The following is a 19,318-nucleotide window of genomic DNA, read 5'->3' on the forward strand; positions in this document are numbered from 1 at the left end:
AGCAATAAATGAAGTGGAAACGGTCGGCAGTGCCTAATAAGAAGTCAATTCCAACAGCACGGTCACCAGGGAGAGCAGCGAGCCAAGAGCAAGTCTAACAAAACCGGCCGTGGAAAGCGGCTTCTGTCACCGGACATGGAGGACAAAGGGCCTAAGCTGGGGACAGGAAGCGGTGAGAAAGACGGCCGTCCTAAGATACCCCCAAAGCGCGAGGCAGGCAAATAAAACAGGAAAAATAACTCCTTGCTTCAACTCAGATTAGAATAATCTGTAAATTTTGTTAAAGAAATAAGAGGAGTGGGGGGAGACGGGACTTGGTTTGTGGCACAGCAGGTTAAGCTGCCGCTTGTGCCGGTTCGAATCCCAGCTACTCAGCTTCCTTGTGACCCAGCTCCCTGCTAACACACCAAGGAGACAGCAGATGACAGGCCAAGTGCTGGGGCCCGACGCCCGTCTGGGAGGCCAGGAGGGAGCTCCAGGCTCCTGGTTGACCCTAGACCAGCCCCGGCTGTTGCAGCCATCTGGGAAGTGAATCAGCAGGATGCAAGATCAATCTCGCTCTTGCTCTCTATATGCCTTTCAAATAAATAAATAAATCTGTTTTGAAAGGTGGGGGTGTGTGGGGCTTCTGCTTAGGACCTAGAAAGCTGACGGGACATGACTGAGAGTGTTGTGGCGACAATTTCTCTTGTGCTCGGCAGAGCCAAGACTGCAGGGCAGCCAAGCAAACGGAGTTCCCCGAGACAAGACCCAGCAGACACACAGCACTGCCTCCACCCCGGGAAGATACGAGAAAGCAGCTAAAACGGCGCTGAGAGCTCAGAGCCCACTTTGGGAGCCAGGGTTCCAGCGTAAAGGAAACTCACTGGGTGTCTGCGAGAAACCACGAGGGGGGGGGGGGGGCGCTCCCCTTGGCAGCACAGGAGAGGGAGAGCGGCGAGCCCCACCTGTCCCTGCAGGTCTCTCCTGGAGCCGAAGCCAGAGAAGGCCTAGGCTGGGATGGCTGGGATGGCTGGGATGGCTGGGACAGAAAACGTCCGGAGCACAGAATTCTGACTGACGCCAGGCTGAGGTCAGCCACGGCCGGGCAGGTGCAAACACTGCAACCCCATCTCCTGCAGGGCCTGGACCGGGGCCGACCAGGGCCACAGACAAGGCCGCTCCTCTGGGAGCCCGGCACGCAGCACCAGCAGTGGAAGTGCAAGGGCAGGGCGCCACGCCGCGGGACAGGTGAGCAGGTGGACAGCGGCCCCAGGAGACCATGGCATGCTGCACCCACTCCAAACACACAAGGGCACTGGTTCTCTGAGCAGGCTGGCCAGGGTGTGCTGTCGATGGTCCAACCAAACCCAGATCCAGGCACAGCCATGAGGGTGCTCAGGAGACGTGGGTAATGCCTACAATCGGAGGACCTGATGCAGACTGGTATCTCAGTGAACTACACCTCACACCCGCTGTGGACCAGCGTCCGCAGAAGCCAGGCCGGGCGGGGCATCTTCATGCCATGAAGCCCTCTACAGTCAGCTTTGCAGATCCAGTGAGGTTCCCAGCAGCCTGCCTGTGACCCAAGAAGCACACGCTGGGCCTGAAGAAGCGAGCTTCACACTGCAGCCCTTACAGAGACGAGCACTAGCACTCTGCTGGCCTCCCGGAAGACAACAGTGAGTGTGCTGTGCCGTCACCGACATCGCATCACCACTCTGGCCAGGCGCCCTTCCTTGTCCAGCGGTTGGATGCCGGCACATAATCTGTCCTGTGTAAACCAGGGCAGTGCACTGCCCGGTCTGTGAGTGAGAATGAAGCCTGGACAGAGGCCTGCACAGCTGGTACAGTCATCAGGGAAGTGGACCAATGGGTAGAAGATCAGCCCCCCCCCACCGTGTGTGTGTGTGTGTGTGTGTGTGTGTGTGTGACTCTACCGCTTAAGTAGATAAAAAAAAAACCTACTTTTTTTTTTAATGTCCAGACTATGGGGCCAACACTGTGGCACAGGGGGTTAAGCCACCGCCTGCAGTGCCAGCATCCCATATGCACACTGGTTTTAATCCTAGTTTTTCCGCTTCTGATCCAGCTCCCTGCTAATGCTCCCAGGAAGGCAGCGGAAGGTGACCCGAATACCTGGGCCCCTGCACCCTTGTGGGAGACCCAGATGAAGCTCCTAGTTCCAGGCTTCAGTCTGGTCCAGCCCCAGGCATTGCGGCCATCTGTGGAGTGAATCAGTGGATAGAAGAAGCGCGCTCTCTCTCTCTCTCTCTCTCTCTCTCCATCTCTCTTTGTAACTCTGCCTTTCAAATAAGGCACAATTATTTGAAAGGCAGAATTACAGAGAGGCAGAGGCAGAGGCAAAGAACTCTTCCATCCGCTGGTTCACTTCCCAAATGGCACCAATGGCCAGAGCCAAGCTGATCAAAGCCAGGAGCCAGGAGCCTCTTCCAGGTCTCCTGTGTGGGTACAGGGGCCCAAGGACTTGGGCCATCTTCTGCTGTTTTCCCAGGCCATGGCTGGATCAGAAGCAGGACAGCCAGGACTCGAATAGGCGTCTATAGGGGATGCCGGCGCTGCAGGCAGTGGCTTTACTGACTATGCCACAGGGTCAGCCCCAAATAAATACATCTTCTTAAAAAATAAAATGTCTGGAATAATATTTTATGTTCTGTAAGTTTTAGCAAGATTTAAAAAAAAAGACGAATTCATTCTCCAGACTTGGACTGCAAACCTCAGCGCTGCGCCTACCCGCAGGACACCTGTGTGCGAACTCCGCTCTCTGCCTACCCGCAGGACACCTGTGTGCGAACTCCGCTCTCTGCCTACCCGCAGGACACCTGTGTGCGAACTCCGCTCTCTGCCTCGCCTCTCTCAGCTCTGAAACAGAGATTAAGAGGGGGCCTGCCTCACGGGGTCGCTGAAAGACTGAATGAGTCAAAAGACAGACCAGGCCTCCAACAGGAGCCAGCACACTGCAAGCACTTGGCAAACATCGGCTGTTGAGAGGATGATGCACCGTGTAACCTCCCCTGGAGATGGCTCAATTCTCCTCCTATAAATACATCTGCAGGCAAATATCAGCTATTCCAGCTCCCTAAGTGTTGGGATCACCTTTATGTGCCAGGTCCAGGACAAACGGAACAGAGAGACTGGGGGCAGGCACTGGCACGGCTGACAGCCCCGACAGTGCTCCGGTGCTGCACCTCGGGGCAGGGCGCCTGCCTGAGTGCCAGCTTCTCCGCCAGACGGGGTTCTGGCAGCTGTGGGCATCTGCGGATGAAGCGGCAAACAGAAGATCGAATCTCCCTCTCCCCTCCTCCCTCCCTCCCCACCAGAGTTCCAAATAAAATGAAAAGAACAAAGGAGAAAGTACCTTTAAAAATCATAGAGGGAAATCACATTAAGTCAATAAACATGATTTTATTAATATTTATTAATATTCCTGAAACACTTCCAGAATTCATACGTGAGTGCATCTAAAATTACTTGGAGGTCACATAACTCCAAAAAGAAATCAGACCCCAGCTTCTACTCCAAGCCAGCACAGGCCCCTGGGCAGGACAGCGGCGTGCAGGCTGCCAGACCCAGACCTGCTGGAGCCCCTGTCTCCTGGCAGGAAGGGCAGAACTCACCAATCCAGCATTCTAGGCGCGCACAGGGCGTGGTCTTCACCACGTCTGGAGGGTCCACACCGACATTCAGGCACAAGACTAAGGCCACGCTGACCGTCTTCATCTGGAAGCACAACAGGTAAAACACCGATTTCAATGAGGCGCTCAGAGGTGCATTTTTCCAGTTTTTACAGTGTCTCCAAAACAGTCCACCCCTTCCCAGCACCCTGCCCCTGCACCACACCTGCACGCCCGTCACCTGCGCCACCCAAGGCTACTGAGCGAATGACTTCCTTCGTTGAAGGAAAGGGATGGGGGTGGGACCGGAGGGCAGGAGCTACTTTGCTACAATAACCTCCAGAAACAGAAATCTTTAATCAGAAGACAAACATTTTCAGGGTCCGATACGTCCCACTGAATCCCGTTCCAAGCTTACACTCCCACCAGTTGATCCTTCTTCCGGTTCTCGTGATGAGAAACAGTGTCCTGGGTTGGTTTAGTGTGTGTTCTCACGTGTCAGCAACGCTGGTGAAATGCTCACCTGTGAACCGTCCGCTCATAACGATACCGCATATGTGTACTGGGTTTTTCCTGGCTAATTTCCACGCACTCTTCACATGTTAAAGATCGTGTCCACACTGCACATTGCAAATAACACCTTCCTCTGGTGTTGCCATCTGGTTCGTTCTCTGCTGCCTGGAACGACTCCCTCCTCAGGCCCTTGCCTGCTACACCTCCCTTAACGACTGCTCAAGCCAGAACAGCCTCGGAGTCACCATTTGCTTGTTCACTTGTTCAGCAAGCATTCAGTGCGTGACTGCTAGGTGCACCCACTCCTTTTAGGCGCTAGGGAGCAAACACCCCGGGGAACAGGAGCTGCAGGTGTCGTTTCAAACCAGGAGCCCACTCAGAGGCTCCTCCGGCACCCTGCTCCTGCGCCCTAGCCCCACATGCCACTTTGTCTTCTCTCGTCCCCCCGAATGTCTCCTCAAGGGGTCCACATCACTCCCAAGCGCCCCTCCCCCAGCTGGGCTGCAGTGCCCTCCCAGTGCACCTGCACACTCACACACACGCACGCAGGCACACGGCCACAGAACCCTTCCCCCAGCTGGGCTCCCAGCTGCAGCAGAACCAAGCTTCAACACGCAGCGCGCCCCCTGCTGGAGGCCAGCCCCACAGCCGCTGCCCTGCTCTGCACCAGGGCAAGCCCAGCTCCCACTCCTCGGCAGTCCCGCCCTCAGCCACCCCCGACCTACAGGACACTCAGCATGACCTCAGCCCCTCCTGTTTCTCTGTGACTCTTTCAAATAAATAGATAAATCTTTTAAAAAAGAAAAAAGGGCGAGTCCTTCCTCTCCCAACACTATTCACCCCTGCCTCCAAGACAACTAAGGAGTACAGCCTCCTGTCCTGGGTACCGGGAGAGACAAATGTCCCCTTTCCCGGTCAGGAGCAAGGACTGAAAATCCACCCGCGAGCAGAAGGCTACGGTATTAAGTGGCCCACACGGCTGACCCAGCACTTTACAGCAAACGCAGCCCTTGAGGCAGGCCACTGACAAGAGCACTCTGGGCTCCCCGTGGCCGCGGGGACCGACAGAGGCAGCCGCCCCACAGCTCCCAGTGTAGACAGTAAGGCCTCAGCGAGGCACCGCCCAAGCCCTGCAGCAAGCGCCAGGCTGTTTCCTGGAGAAAATGCCGGCTTTGCCAGTCACCACGGCTACCGGGGGTGGGGGGGGCACGCTTCCCTGGAGAAAACCATCTGCCCGGGTCAGGTCCTCTCTGGGCAAACGGCAGCAGCCCCGGCCCCGCACGGCCAGCTTGGCTCTCCATGGGCTCAGACACTGTCAACTTCAGTCAAAAACAGAAATGGAAAATCCAAACTTTACATTGTCACGGTTCTGTGTTCTGATGGTATCTCGCACCCGCCCAGGTAAGCTGTCCCTTTGCCCAGAGTGTCCATGCTGCCCACTAAGCAGCCACCGAGCAGCCGGCCTACGGCCAAGCACCGTCCCCCGACTCCATGTCGCCACAGGCGCTGCGTCATCTCGGCATTGCACGCAGAGTGGGGCCAGACTGCAACACAGGGGTGACGTGGCTTCGCTACAGCACTCCGTAACTTTCCTACTCTGTTAGTAGCTGCGGTGTGTCTGTGAAGTGAGCTTTATCGCAGGCGCGTGTGCCCCGGAGACCACACCACACACTCAGGGTTGGGTGTTTCCCGTGCTCTCGGCTTCCCGCCTGCTTCACCAGGCCCAGCTGGCTCTCACTGCGTCCTTAGCCTGCAGACACAGCATCCCTTACTGATGGCACGCTCCTCGCACAAAGCCCACAGGAGAACCATGTGGGGTGCCCCCAGGGCCGGCCCACGCTGCTCCTCCGCCACGCTCTGCAGCTGCTGCCCTGGAGTCCCAACCCCCATGTACCAAGAGAAACGGGCAGAGAGTTTTCTAGGCTACCCCTGGCTCATCCTCTGCCTCCTCTTACCCCCAGGAAACCGCCTGCAGGTGCTGGGCTTTGCCCTGCACTTCCAATGGATAGCAGCCTCCATGGTGGGCACTGCACCCTGTGGCTGGAGCGCACGGTTCTTTCACCCTCCACTAACAGGCCACACACTGAGTGGGGGTCCCCACCTCACCGAGGCACCCAGGGAGAGAGGCCCTGTGCGCACTCAGGGAGCCAGGCAGCAGAGGGGCAGCAACCGGGCCCAGCTCCCTCGGACTGGCAGGCCCTGGGGAAGGCACCCCGCCTCCTGCCTCCGTATCGGTGTCTGGCAACTCTGACTTTATCCCTATTTCTTCCACCTTGGCCATCATTCCAGACAAATTACATTCCCTCTACCTCTACAACCGTGGCTAACAAATTTACAGTAATGCTCAGTAGAGTAAGTTCTGAGTTATCATAAAGCATGGCTCTGAAGACATCCAAGGTGCTCAGAGCACTAATGGAAAGCCAACAATCCCTTCGTCCCATAAGCTGGCTGGAGAGCCTCCAGGAACAAGGAACCCCTCACCCCTTCTCACCTGTGCTACTCTGTGAGTGACAGGAGGGCGTGGCCCAGAGGGAAATGGGGGGTCAGCTATGCTATGCAAATGAAGACAGTGGAGACCAGGTACACCTAACCCCACAGCCTGTGTCCCATCTAAGAAAACTCCAGGACACTCTGACATGTGTGCCATCCTGCAAAAACACACGTGGGCTAACAGCTAGCTACCAATTTAATCCCAAAATTGGGCAAAGGGGTTATCAGTAAATATCTTAAGCCCATCAAGTCTGCCCTGAACTCTGCAAATGTTAACCACGCTGACAGAATCTCCAGTTCTCAGCTAGAGCCTTGTGGTGTTTTATTTTCATTTCCACGGCAACTTCATTCTAAAAAGTCTAGATTAATGCTTTTTAATAACACAGATATAGAATTTTTAAAAACGCATATGGGCTATCAAATTTAATGTGTCAAAAGTGCATGATAATATAAAAGGAACCATTTGGACTTTTTTTTTTTTTTTTTTGACAGGCAGAGTGAACAGTGAGAGAGAGAGACAGAGAGAAAGGTCTTCCTTTGCCATTGGTTCACCCTCCAATGGCCGCCGTGGCCGGCGCGCTGCGGCCGGCGCACCGCACCGATCCGGTGGCAGGAGCCAGGAGCCAGGTGCTTTTCCTGGTCTCCCATAGGGTGCAGGGCCCAAGCACCTGGGCCATCCTCCACTGCACTCCCTGGCCACAGCAGAGGGCTGGCCTGGAAGAGGGGCAACCGGGACAGAATCCGGTGCCCCGACCGGGACTAGAACCCGGTGTGCCGGCGCCGCTAGGCGGAGGATTAGCCTAGTGAGCCGCGGCGCCGGCCTCCATTTGGACTTTGAAACATTTTTTCTCTTTTAACTCCAGAAGACAGTGGGATGCGCCCGCGGTGACTGAATCTGAAGAGGATTTCAGAAGCTTCGGGAGCCACCAACAACCTGTGACCCTGCACCCTGCCATGAGTCCATCTCACCCTAAAACTGAGGGTGGGAGGGAGCTCTTAGCCGCCAGACTTGCCAGGTTCTCAAGCTTGGACCCAGGAGGGTTCGCTTTCGTGTCCCAGAAGCACCTTGGAAAGGCTCCCCGGGATCCTGTGCCCCGACTCCAGGGTGCCAACACCACTTGGGATTCCGAGTGGGAGAGGCTGGGCCATCGGGCGGGGGCCGGACTGTGTTACAACAGCCTGGGCAGTTTCCCTCCCCTCCGCAGGCGCCAGCTGTGTTTCAGATTTGGAACCTCGCAGATCTACAAAAGGACAGCAGGACATCTGCATCACACCCGGGAGGGTCTGCAGCAGCACCAGTATTCAGGACCCCCGACTTCCACTACACCTCACCCCAGCCCACACCAAGTTTGCCGCCAGTGAGCTGCGGAAGCCTCTCAGTGTAGTGTTCTGAGCTTTTCTGGATTCCAAAATTACATGTAGGGCTTAGGCCAGAGCATCCACCCTACTCAAAGACCACACACGCCAGGAAAGGACACCAGCACCTGGCACCACTCAAGGACCTCAAGCCAAATCACAAAGGAGTTCTCCACTGGGGTTTTCCTAAGGATGAAGTCACACTTGTTAGAGACACGCGAGCTTGAAGCTCACTTCACGGCTGGCATGAGGGACATCTGAGGCAGCGAGCAGAACGGAGGGAGGGTACGCCTTCACTGCCAATCCCCACTCGCTCCGCCCCGCACGCGGAGTGAGATCACCTCCCAGCGTCCACGGAGAAACGCTGTGGACAACACACAGAAAGCAGGCCTGGGTTGCCATCCCTGGCACAACATTCACGGGCCCTGGTCCGTCTCACGGCAGAGCCACCCAAGCCCCAGGGGTGCTCATTAGGATTCAGAGCATGGAGCAAACACTCTGGCAGAGCCAAAGCTTGCAAATGCATAATTCAGAGAGAGCCAGAAACCGGAACACACCCGAAGAGGGCAGATCCAGCTCCGAGCGGGGAGGGGCGATCAAGGCTCAAGGAAAGGAAAAGCAGTTCCCGTCCCAGAGACGGCTGCGGGGAAGTAAACACGAGCTGGCAGGCAGCGCGTCGCAGACGTCAGAGGGGGGCACAGCCACAGCTGTGTGGGCCTGGGAGCGTCCCTACTTTCACAACCTGTGCTGGTTCCAGCGGGAATGGAGATCACAGGATAGTCTTCAACTTGCAAGCTCGGGTGGCTACCCAGAGCCAGGTCTAAGTCAGGGTTAAATGCTTGGTTTTGGTTTTGTTTGCCAAATTCAGTCTATATTTCACTCCTTTTAAAAATCTCCTTCTTAGGAAAACCACCTAATACAAAGGAAAGACAAGAGGTAAATTCTCTTTCTTTTCTTAAAAAAAAATTTTTGTTTAAGATTTCTTTCTTTATTTGAAAGAGTTACACAGAGAGGAGGAGAGACAGAGAGAGTGAGAGGGTCTTCTATCTTCGGGTTCACCCCTCAGATGGCTGCAACGGCCACAGACGGGCTCGAAGCCAGGAGCCTGGATCTGCATCAGGGTCTCCCACATGGGTGCAAGGGCCCAGACACTTGGGTCACCTTCCACTGCTTTCCCAGCCCGTTACTCAGGAGGGAACTGGATTAGAAGTGGAGCAGTTGGGTCTTGAACCGGTGCCCATATGGGATGCCAGCAATGTAGGCGCCAATGTTACCTGCTGCACTACAGCGCCGGCCCCAAGAAATAAATTTTCTCCATCAACTGTGGGAAGCCTCGTCCACTGCTCCCTCTCAAACATGTGTACAGTGGCTCTCGTGTCACCAAGTCTCCCCTACAACACAAGAAACCAACATCACAGAGCCCTGAGGAAAAGCTAATATTATAGCTTACTTTAACTATTACAGAGATCATATCTGTTTTAAACTAACTAAAGAAATGTTTTTCTTTGCAAAAGTCTACAGAGGGGCCAGCGCCGCAGCTCACTAGGCTAATCCTCCGCCTGCGGCACCAGCACCCAGCGTTCTAGTCCCTGTCGGGGCACCGGATTCTGTCCCAGTTGCTCCTCTTCCAGTCCAGCTCTCTGCTGTGGCCTGGGAGTGCAGTGGAGGGTGGCCCAAGTGCTTGGGCCCTGCACTCGCATGGGAGACCAGGAGGAAGCACCTGGCACCTGACTTCGGATCGGCGCAGCGCACAGGCCATAGCGGCCATTTGGGGAGTGAACCAACAGAAGGAAGACCTTTTTCTCTCTCTCTCTCTCACTGTCTAACTCTGCCTGTCAAAAAAAAAAAAAAAAGTCTACAGAGGACCAACTGGTAGCCAAGCAGCCACTTCTGTGATCCACAGTTCTGTGCTGGGGCTCCTAAAATGAACAAGAGTACAGCCCAGTGCACACCTGCAGGGCTGAGCCATCTCCTAGCAACGCCTACAGGGGAGATTCTTTAATTCAACCAACAATTCCGTCTCCTCACCTAAAAAGTGAAATGTGATAAACAGGGGATGACAGAAGAGATGTATATGAAGTTACAAATTAACTCAAAATAACCCGACTATATAAATCTAATGAGGTAGATCTAACTCTATCGAAGCCAAAGGTCCAAGCGGAAGGGCACAGTGAACGGCAGGTGTCTGAAGGGGCACGGCAGCACACTGCCAGCCTCTGGCTGCACAACCCTGCTGGTGAACTCTCGGTGAGAGGGTGAGCTCTGTGGTGTGGATTCCACCCCAGGAGAGCTGTGACAAAGATGTGTCTCCAACAAACATGCAGTGGCCTGAGACCCGCTCACACATCCCACGGAAAGGAGGGGACACAAAACCGCACCCTGACATGACTCCAGACACGCAGAGTACCATAGAACCAAGCACAGCCCGCCCCAGGGACCCCGGCAGGCACCCTGCTCCTCCAGTGCCCCCGCCCCAGGGACCCCGGCGGGCTCCCCTGCTCCTCCCGGTGCCCTCCCAGGGACCCCGGCGGGCTCCCCTGCTCCTCCAGTGCCCCCGCCCCAGGGACCCCAGCAGGCACCCTGCTCCTCCCTCCTCCCGGTGTCCCCACAGGGACCCCGGCGGGCTCCCCTGCTCCTCCCGGTGCCCCCCCAGGGACCCCGGCGGGCTCCCCTGCTCCTCCCGGTGCCCTCCCAGGGACCCTGGTGGGCTCCCCTGTTCCTCCCGGTGCCCTCCCAGGGACCCCGGCGGGCTCCCCTGCTCCTCCCGGTGCCCCTCCCAGGGACCCCGGCGGGCTCCCCTGCTCCTCCCGGTGCCCCTCCCAGGGACCCCGGCGGGCTCCCCTGCTCCTCCCGGTGCCCTCCCAGGGACCCTGGTGGGCTCCCTTGCTCCTCCCGGTGCCCAGCCCTCCTGTGTGTGCTTTCCCTTTTCTACCATAACAGGTGTGTTCTGTAAGAGGGGTGGGGAGTGGATTGTAAAAAGGATTTTACCACAACAGTCAACGACTTTTTCTCATGGTGTGCACGTATGTACGAGAGTACTACAAAAAGTCTGTGGAAGCTGGAATTAAAAGGTAAATTTAGAAAGGAGACATTTAGCCTAGCAGTAAGACCTGGGTTCATTTCCCAGTCTTGGCACCCAACTCCAGCTCCTTGCTAGTGCAGACCCTGGAAGGCAACAGTAATAGCTCTTGCCACGCCTGAATTCTTGGCTCCGGCCTTGGCTTGGCCCAACCTATCACTGTGGGCACAGGGGAGGGAGCCAGTAGGCAGGAGCACTCTCAAGTTCATCCCTCTCTAATAAAAAATAAATTTAACAAGTTTATTTTAATGCAAAAATAATCTTCTGAAATCTATGCATATAAGAGGTCTTCAAAAAGTCCGTGGAAATGCATAGTATAAGAAAAATGTGAAAGGACAAAAATTTTTTTGCACCAAAATGAACTTATCTTCGGATCCTGTTTATCCACAAACACCCTCCATATCACACTCAGAAGATATGAAAAGTGAGTTGCTGGTTAGCAAAACCCACGAGACTGGCTCACGGAATGGCATTAGGGAGCAGCAGGCATCCTGGGAATGAGGTACGCTGGCCCAGACTCACGCATGTGAGCACAAGGGCTCCCTCCAGCGCACTTCTCTGCTCCTGCCCAGGTCAGGACACGCGGTAAAGCCCACTGCTAGCAGAACGGGGCTTCCCAGTACAACCAAGGCTGATGCCAGCACTGCCCTGAGATTTCATCAGTGTGATGAGTGCTGGGCCCCAGTAAACCACTCTTGAGGGGAATTAAAATCAGCACTGGGGGCCAGCACTGTGCCCTATTGGGTAAAGACGCCACCTGTAGTGCCAGCATCCCATACGGGCACCAGTTCAAGACCCGGCTGCTCCACTTCTGATCCAGCTCTCTGCTGTGGCCTGGGAAAGCAGTGGAAGATGGTGCAAGTCCTTGGGTCCCTGTACCCACGTGGGAGACCCAGAGGAAGCTCCTGGCTCCTGGCTTTGGATCGGTGCAGCTCCAGCCATTGCAGCCATCTGGGGAGTGAACCAGTGATGGAAGACTTCTCTCTCTCTCTGCCTCTGCCTCTCTGTAACTCTGCCTCTCAAATAATAAATAAATAAATCTTTAACAAAACCAGCATCACCATCGGGCTGCACCACCCAATCAGGACTAACTTATCCAATGTGGACCATGCACCACCCAATCAGGACTAACTTGTCCAATGTGGACCATGGCAAGGCTTCACAACGCAATCCCGAAGCACGCACGCATGCGGAGCCCTCTCCCGGGCTGCAGACACAGCTCACGCATTTCACAGCACGAACATCTCTGGACATGAGTGCAGCTCTGTGCTTGCTTCCACGGCAGCCTCCTGCTGGGGCCGACACAGCTCAGGCCCCACCACGGCAGAGGGCGAGGCGGGCCCCCTACCACGACGGGCCTGGCAGAAAGGGCTTCAGCAGACGCTGTCAGGGCCGGAAGACAACTGATGCTGGCAACATCCCAGCCTGTGCCTGGGAAGGCAGGGAGGGCAGGGGCATCTCAGAGAAGCTGCCACAGTGACCTAAGGAGACCTGAGCTGGGGTGGCAAGAGCAGGAAGGGACAAGGAAAAAGAAAAAAAGCTTTTTCAAAGAGAGTAGGCACCAGCAGGTGCTGAGAGGGCACCAGATATAAAGACACGGGTAAATCAAAGGCCTTACGCATCGCAAACCCAGTTACAACACCTCCCAGGGAATCAGCAGGCACCTGCCAGGTGGAGTGCCCTGGTCTTTCCAGTTCCCATACGCTCTGAGCCCTCCTACACCTCCTAGAGTAGAAGACAGAAAGGACTGTGAGATCAGACTCTGACAGCAGGGCCGGCCATGTGAATCAGGTCCCTGCACCAAGTGCTCCCAGCCAGGAGTCACCTTCTGAATCCCACAGGCCCAGGTCCCTGCCGTTCCCCAGGCAGGGCAATACCCGGCACAAGCCTACAGAAATCCAGATGGCGTCTCAGTTGCTCAGCACTTGCAAAGCCCCCTGGGGTCCACTGCAACTCTGGGGTCTTCAGAAGTCCCTGCAGTCTACAGAGAAACCAGGACCCACAGAAGCCCCCCAAGAGCTCCCCAGGGCCACAGTGCCTCTAGGATCTGCAGACCCCTCCTTTGGAGTTTACCATACTCCAGGGCCTACAGAAGCCCCCCGGGGGTCTACAGTAACTCCTGGAGTCCACCATAACTCCCAGGGATCCCTGCTGGGTCCTCCTGGAGACCTCCGGACACGTTCTCCCCTGTCCGCCTAGCTAGAGTGGCTGCGAATGGCTTCTTCTGCCATCGCCTCAGGCAAGGAGGCTTAACCAACCTCATCTTAACAAAGGAACCATACAAGAGAAAACCAGAGAACAGGGCCAAAGGTGGAAAGGATTATAAACAGGAAATAACAAATGGTTAACATTTCAATTTCTTCCAAAGTCCCGGGGACAAAGGTGACAGCACACTCCAATATCCTTTGCGGATTAGCACCAGGAAAGCCGACGCAGGCCCGCGCCACGATCCAGCCTGCAGCACAGAACGCAGAGGACGCAGGGAACACGCGTGTTGTCAGCTGCTCCTCAGCCGGCCTCAGCGCCACGCTTACGAGCTGGGCAGGGAAGCATTTTCTACGCCCGCTGGCCCGTGTTTCCTCCTGACATCCCTGCACCTCTCGCTGCCCCCGTTCTGTATCCTGGTCTGAGCTCAGACAGTGGGGAAAAGCACGCAGTGCACAAAGTGAAGAAGGCACATTTCAACCACGCCCCCCTGCCTCTTGTGAACAAAGCAAAACCTCACCAGTGAGTGGGACCCGCAAACATGCTGGGGTCTGCCAATCAAGCAAGCAAGAACCAAGCCTCCTGAAGGAGCCACAAACATAATGAATAAAGAAATCTGCTCCCGATCAACTGAGCATAAAGAACGCACCCACAGCCTGAAAACGCAATATTTAAACAGGTTATTTCCCTTAAAAAAAAAAAAAAAAAAAACAACAACAATTTCAAAATGACACTCTCCAGACATCGCTCCAAGCGGGAACAAAGCCGGCCCCTGGGGTGCTGCCAGCAGAGGCCCCTCCTCAGGAGGCCCCTTCTCCATCCCAGGGTCACTCAGCACTGACATGGGGGGAGGGTGGGCTCCCTCGCTGGCTGGGGGCATCTCTGAGCCCCAGCACCCCGGGCCCCTGTGGACATGAAGGGTCACTCAGCACTGACATGGGGGGAGGGTGGGCTCCCTCGCCGGCTGGGGGCATCTCTGAGCCCCAGCACCCTGGGCCCCTGTGGACACGAAGGGGAAGGGAGTCCAGTGTTTGGGATTGAGGCAGCTATGAAAGACCGGCTGAACAGTAACCTCGGAGAAGCTCCCACAGACACCGAGAAGAAACGCAATGTTCCGGAGGCAGAGACAAAAGCTGAGATGGACATTTTATGACCCTTACAAAGTCATTTATCCGGAACACGTGGCCCGGCAGAAATCTCAACACTGACTCAGAAACTCTCCCCACTGTGAAACCACAGAGAAGCGTGAGGACCCACGCCGGCCCCTTCAGGAGGCGTGCACACGCGGATGTTACGACACTGCAGACAGAAGCATGAAACGGTGTCACCAGAGGCAGGGCTCTGAACGTTCATTTCCAAGATCGTCGTTAAATGCCAGTGGTGGCATCAGACGGCCATGGGCCCTGGGATCCCAAGGGAAGCACACAGACCTGCCCCAAGTGCCATGGGGCCAGATGCAGGCTTGGAACCAACCCCATCTGACAAGGCTCGGGAACCTCGGCAAGCAGAAGTGATGCCCAAGTCTGGAGAGCGCATCCAAACAAGAAGTGGTCAGCAGTGCGAGGCTGACACACGGGCACTGGCTCCAGGCCAGGCAAAAACCGCCTAGACCTGCAGGCGAGAGCGTTCCAGGGAAGGCCGCACACCATGCAGGGAAGGTGCCCTCTGTCTCACGGGGAACAAGCCAGCCATGCCTCAGCTCCAAGATGTTGTGGCTGGTATCCCACAGGCTACTTCGCAAAGCTCATTAAACATGGAACTGAAAGTCTACCTGGGGGGCTGGTGCCTGCAGCTCCGGCATTCCCAGCTGCTCCACTTCCGACCCAGCTCTCTGCTTCTTACCTGGGAAAGCAGAGGATGGCCCGAGTGCTTGGGCCCCTGCACCCACGTGGGAGACCCGGAAGAAGCTCCTGGCTTCGGATCAGCTCAGCTTCAGTTGTTGTGGCCATTTGGGGAGTGAACCAGCGGATGGAAGACACCCCCCCCCAACTCTACCTCTCAAATAAATAAAATAAAATCTCTTTTAAAAAAGAAAAAGAGATTGGCATGGATGGCTAGGAGCTGTTATGTTCTTGGGCCCAATTCAAAGACTTCTCTATCAAATCTACTCTTCTAATATTAAAAAAAAAAAAAAGGTTTGAAGAAAGGCGTCCAGGCCTTTGTACAGTCACGAGGCAAAGGCTTCAGAGAAAATGCGACACACTGAGAGAAGGCTGGGGAATCGGAATGGCTTCAGTCACCTCAACAGTTCGGGAAAGGAAACCAGATGTCTACCCTAGTTTACAATACCTAGACAATCAGCTAAGGGTGAACAGACAGGCCGACGCTGAAGAATCATAAAATTAGACTGATGGAAATTCTTCTTTTCCAAGTTAAAACTGACTACTTCCTGGTGCAATGTGAAGTAATCAGTAACACTTAAAAGGTTTTCTTGCCACAAACCTGAATATAACCAAAATCTGGCTTCAGCTTCTCACGTACAAGAGACACAGAGAATAGAGAAACCAGCGGACAAGTCCACAGAGCCAAACGTGGGTCGTTCTGCATCGTAACCAGGCTGGACCCCTCTTCGGAACCACGAGAAATGCTCTCTACTTAGAAAAACACCCAGGAGACACAGGCAAAGACAATGAATAGATCTTGGGTTGAGAAAAAACTTGAAAGCCATCAAAGATGTTACTGGAGCAGCTGGGATCCAGAGACGGGCGTTAGGTGCTCCTGTGGACGTAAACGCTGGTGTGGAGCACAGACAGGCGCCGGATGACACCGTGCACGTAAACGCTGGTGCTACGGCTAGTCAGCGGAAGGACACCCGCAGGAGTGTTCATGTGCACTACTTTCTTGCAAATGACTCAAAACCAACCCAAAGATGTGAGAGACAGAGCGAACAGGGCAGCAGGCAAGCAACGCCGGAAGTGAGGGAAGTGAGAGGTCCTCAGAGCGCCACTACCAGTCCCCAGCTGCAGGAAGCCCTTTCAGAACACAGACTTGATACAGTTACTGCTGGGGACAAGCCCGGCCCAGCCACATCGGGAATCCACGCAGAAACACATTCTACTGCTCGACACTGGCTTCCAGGTGATACAAGGAAGGCCCAGGTGCGCAAACCATTCACTCCACAGATACACAGACTGCACGCCCAGCCACCCCACCCCATGAGCACCCCAAGCTCCCCGCACTCTCAGCCATCCCTGCGAGGTCGACCCATGGCATGAAGATGACTCCACAACAACAGGAGCCCCAGGACCCCCTGGGTTTTCTTTCCTCTAGGAGGAAACACCACTCCTGGTCTGCTCCGCGGTGTGCCACCATCATGGACACTGTCCCGAGACACTGAGTGCAACCTGCAGGAGGTGTGCTTCACACCCACTCGCAGGGAAGGCTGCCCACGGAGGGCAGAGCCACGAGGCCACGTACTGCCCTTTCCCCAGGCACAGTCCCTGCTCAGCACCTCCCTGGCAGCCAGAGAATAACCCCCCAGCGCCTCATGGGACTGAGCGTGCTCGGAGACACCACCGCAGCCTCATCACCTCCTAATCACCAGCCCACTGAGCTGAGCCCACCCAGCCCTCCCTACTAACCACACACACACACTTGCTCACTTTAACGAGCTATGATAATTGACAACGGCGGGAACATCACCCGTTACATGAACAAAATTCAGAAGCAGTTTCTGTCTATATTACCCTGTTACATAATCCAGTTCTTGCTGCACTTACCAGGAATAGGAAATGAATTTTCACATTTCGCCTAGCTGACTGTATAATGAACATGGTGGAACTGAACAAACACGGAGAAGGACGAGATGGAGAGATAGAGAGGATGGCAGGGAAGGACAGTGAGCAAATCCCGGAAGAGAAAAGCGACCCTGAGAGCTGAATCCAGAGGTGGGCGGCAAGCAAGCCTGCCCTCTACTGACCTCCGGGCAGCACGGGGCCCGCTCTGCACCAGCGCCACTCTTCCCTCGGCCGCACGTCCCTGCTAAGGCACCAGTTCCAACGCTGTCCTTGTTGTTTAAGATGCCTTTCAAAGGCAGAGCAACAGAGAGAGAAGACATAGAGACATGGAGAGAACTCCATCACTGGTTCACACCCAAATGCCCTCAACAGCCAGGGCGGGCCAAGCCAAAGCCAACAGCCAGGAACTCCACTTGGATTTCCCGTGTGGGTAGCAGAGACCCAAGTACTCGCGCCATCGCCCACTGCCTCCTTCATACACCAACAGGAAGCTGAAACAGTGAACCGCAGGAACGCCAACGGGCACTCTGACGTGGGCTTAGCCTGCTGCCCAGTAAGACCCAGCCCTCAGCGTCGCCTTTGAAAGCATGCTGCTACATGCCACCTGAAATGGCACCATTTCTTTTTTACCTTTTTAAAGACTTCTTTGAAACACAAAACGACACAGAGACGTTCTATCCACTGGTCCATTCCCATGGCAGCTGGGGCTAAACCAGGAGCCAAGAACTCCATCCTGGTCTCCGACACGGTGGCAGGGCGAGTACCTGCGCCACTGTCCACTGCCTCTCAGGGTGCACAGAGCAGGAAGCTGGGCCGGAAGTGCAGACAGGACTCGATCTCAGGCACTCTGAAATGGGACGCAGGCGCCCACAAGGCAGCGTGGCCCGCTGTGCCTCGACACCTGCCCAAGCAGCACTTCTTTTCTTTTTCTTCTTGGGGAAAAAAACACTTAACTAAATCACCTATACATGTATCTCCTCTAAACACTTCAGCCTTATCTTCTGGTTTAAGCTCCTAACGGAAGCTCCGCAGGGAATCCACCCCCTTCCCAAAGGAAGAGCACCAGACGGGGAGTGCTCACTGCGTCACACTCCTGGACAGACCAGGTTCTGTGGGAACGTCCCTGCGGTCTGCTCGGAGGCCTGACACCAAGCAGCCAGCTCTCTGAGAGAGGTCCACGTTCACTGCACCTCCCCGCCCCGCCCCGCCCCAGCCCGTCACTCTCCAGCGCACTGCGCACGCCCGACTCCCCCTTCACGTGCCGGTGCTGTGCGGCTCTCTGCATCTCACGGGGTCTGTGGCCCTGGTGCCTCTCTAGCCTCCCCTGGTTACCGTCTCCCACCCGCCTGTCCTACTCCCACCCCAAATCTGCCCGAAGGTGTCAGAATATCTCATTCACATGTCATTCCCCCAAAAGCTGCCTCTCTCAGGGCATCACAAAAGCGTCTCAACAGCCCCCTCCAGTCTGACACGGTTCCACACCACCTGGCACGCGGCTGTGCCCGCCGCACCTGCACACTGACATGACTGCCGACAAGCCCCAGGACAGACAAGCTCTCACTCTCACGCTGCCTGCCTCTTCACTGCCCAGAAGGCCCTGCGCCTCACTGTCTGCTGCTAATTCTGGAGAACCTTCCCTCAGCCCGAGTCACCTGCCCTCGCTCTGTTCTTTGAAAGCAACGACTCTACCAGAAGCCCTAGGGCCTGGCGTGAGCCCACACGGCATTCCTCCTGGCAGACAGGCTGGCCCGCAGCAGCAGTCACACCTGGCTAGGGACAGAGACCCTGTCACAAACCACACAAGACCCACTCTCCAGATGTCATGCTCACGTGTGCAAGCACACACTCACACGCACACACCAAGAGTCGCCCGTCATCACACACAGCGGCTGTCTGCCAGTGGGCTACGCGGTAAAGGAGGCACAGCCGTGGCAACGCCGCAACACATGCAAACGGCAGAGAGGAGCTGCTCCAGCCCGGGCTGGACACGGGGCTGGACACCCTCCAGACCAGGCGTGCACAGGACAAGCCACAGTCCCACTGCACTTGACCCAGCGCCCATCTCAACAGCTCCCAGGGAGACGAGTTCATGAGTCTGTGTTTCCATGTTATCTAATACCCCTTTCCGGGCTCCAGAGCAACAGGAAGCCCAAAGTGCCCGCACACGCGGGACACCGGTGTCTCCACAGAGGCAAACACGGCACGTCCGCGAGGAAAAAGCCCCCCGAAGACAGACCATTCCTGCTGCAGGGGCGGATGGGAGGCCAGATGTTAAAAGCAAAACTTCAGAGCTCAGAAGACACAAGGACACAGCGCTCGATACA

At 55.7% G+C, this 19,318-nt stretch overlaps 1 protein-coding gene across 1 annotated transcript in view; it reads right to left on the bottom strand.

The window, feature by feature from the left end:
• Positions 1-19,318, bottom strand: part of RPTOR (regulatory associated protein of MTOR complex 1) — a 342,816-nt gene that overhangs the window by 268,994 nt on the left and 54,504 nt on the right. Inside the window, exon 2 of the mRNA XM_070060172.1 lies at positions 3,618-3,720. Within this exon, the coding sequence (XP_069916273.1) occupies positions 3,618-3,720 (103 nt within the window). The remainder of the gene's footprint in view (positions 1-3,617; positions 3,721-19,318) is intronic.

This window comes from Oryctolagus cuniculus, chromosome 17 (genome assembly GCF_964237555.1).
Source record: "Oryctolagus cuniculus chromosome 17, mOryCun1.1, whole genome shotgun sequence".
Lineage (NCBI taxonomy): Eukaryota > Metazoa > Chordata > Mammalia > Lagomorpha > Leporidae > Oryctolagus > Oryctolagus cuniculus.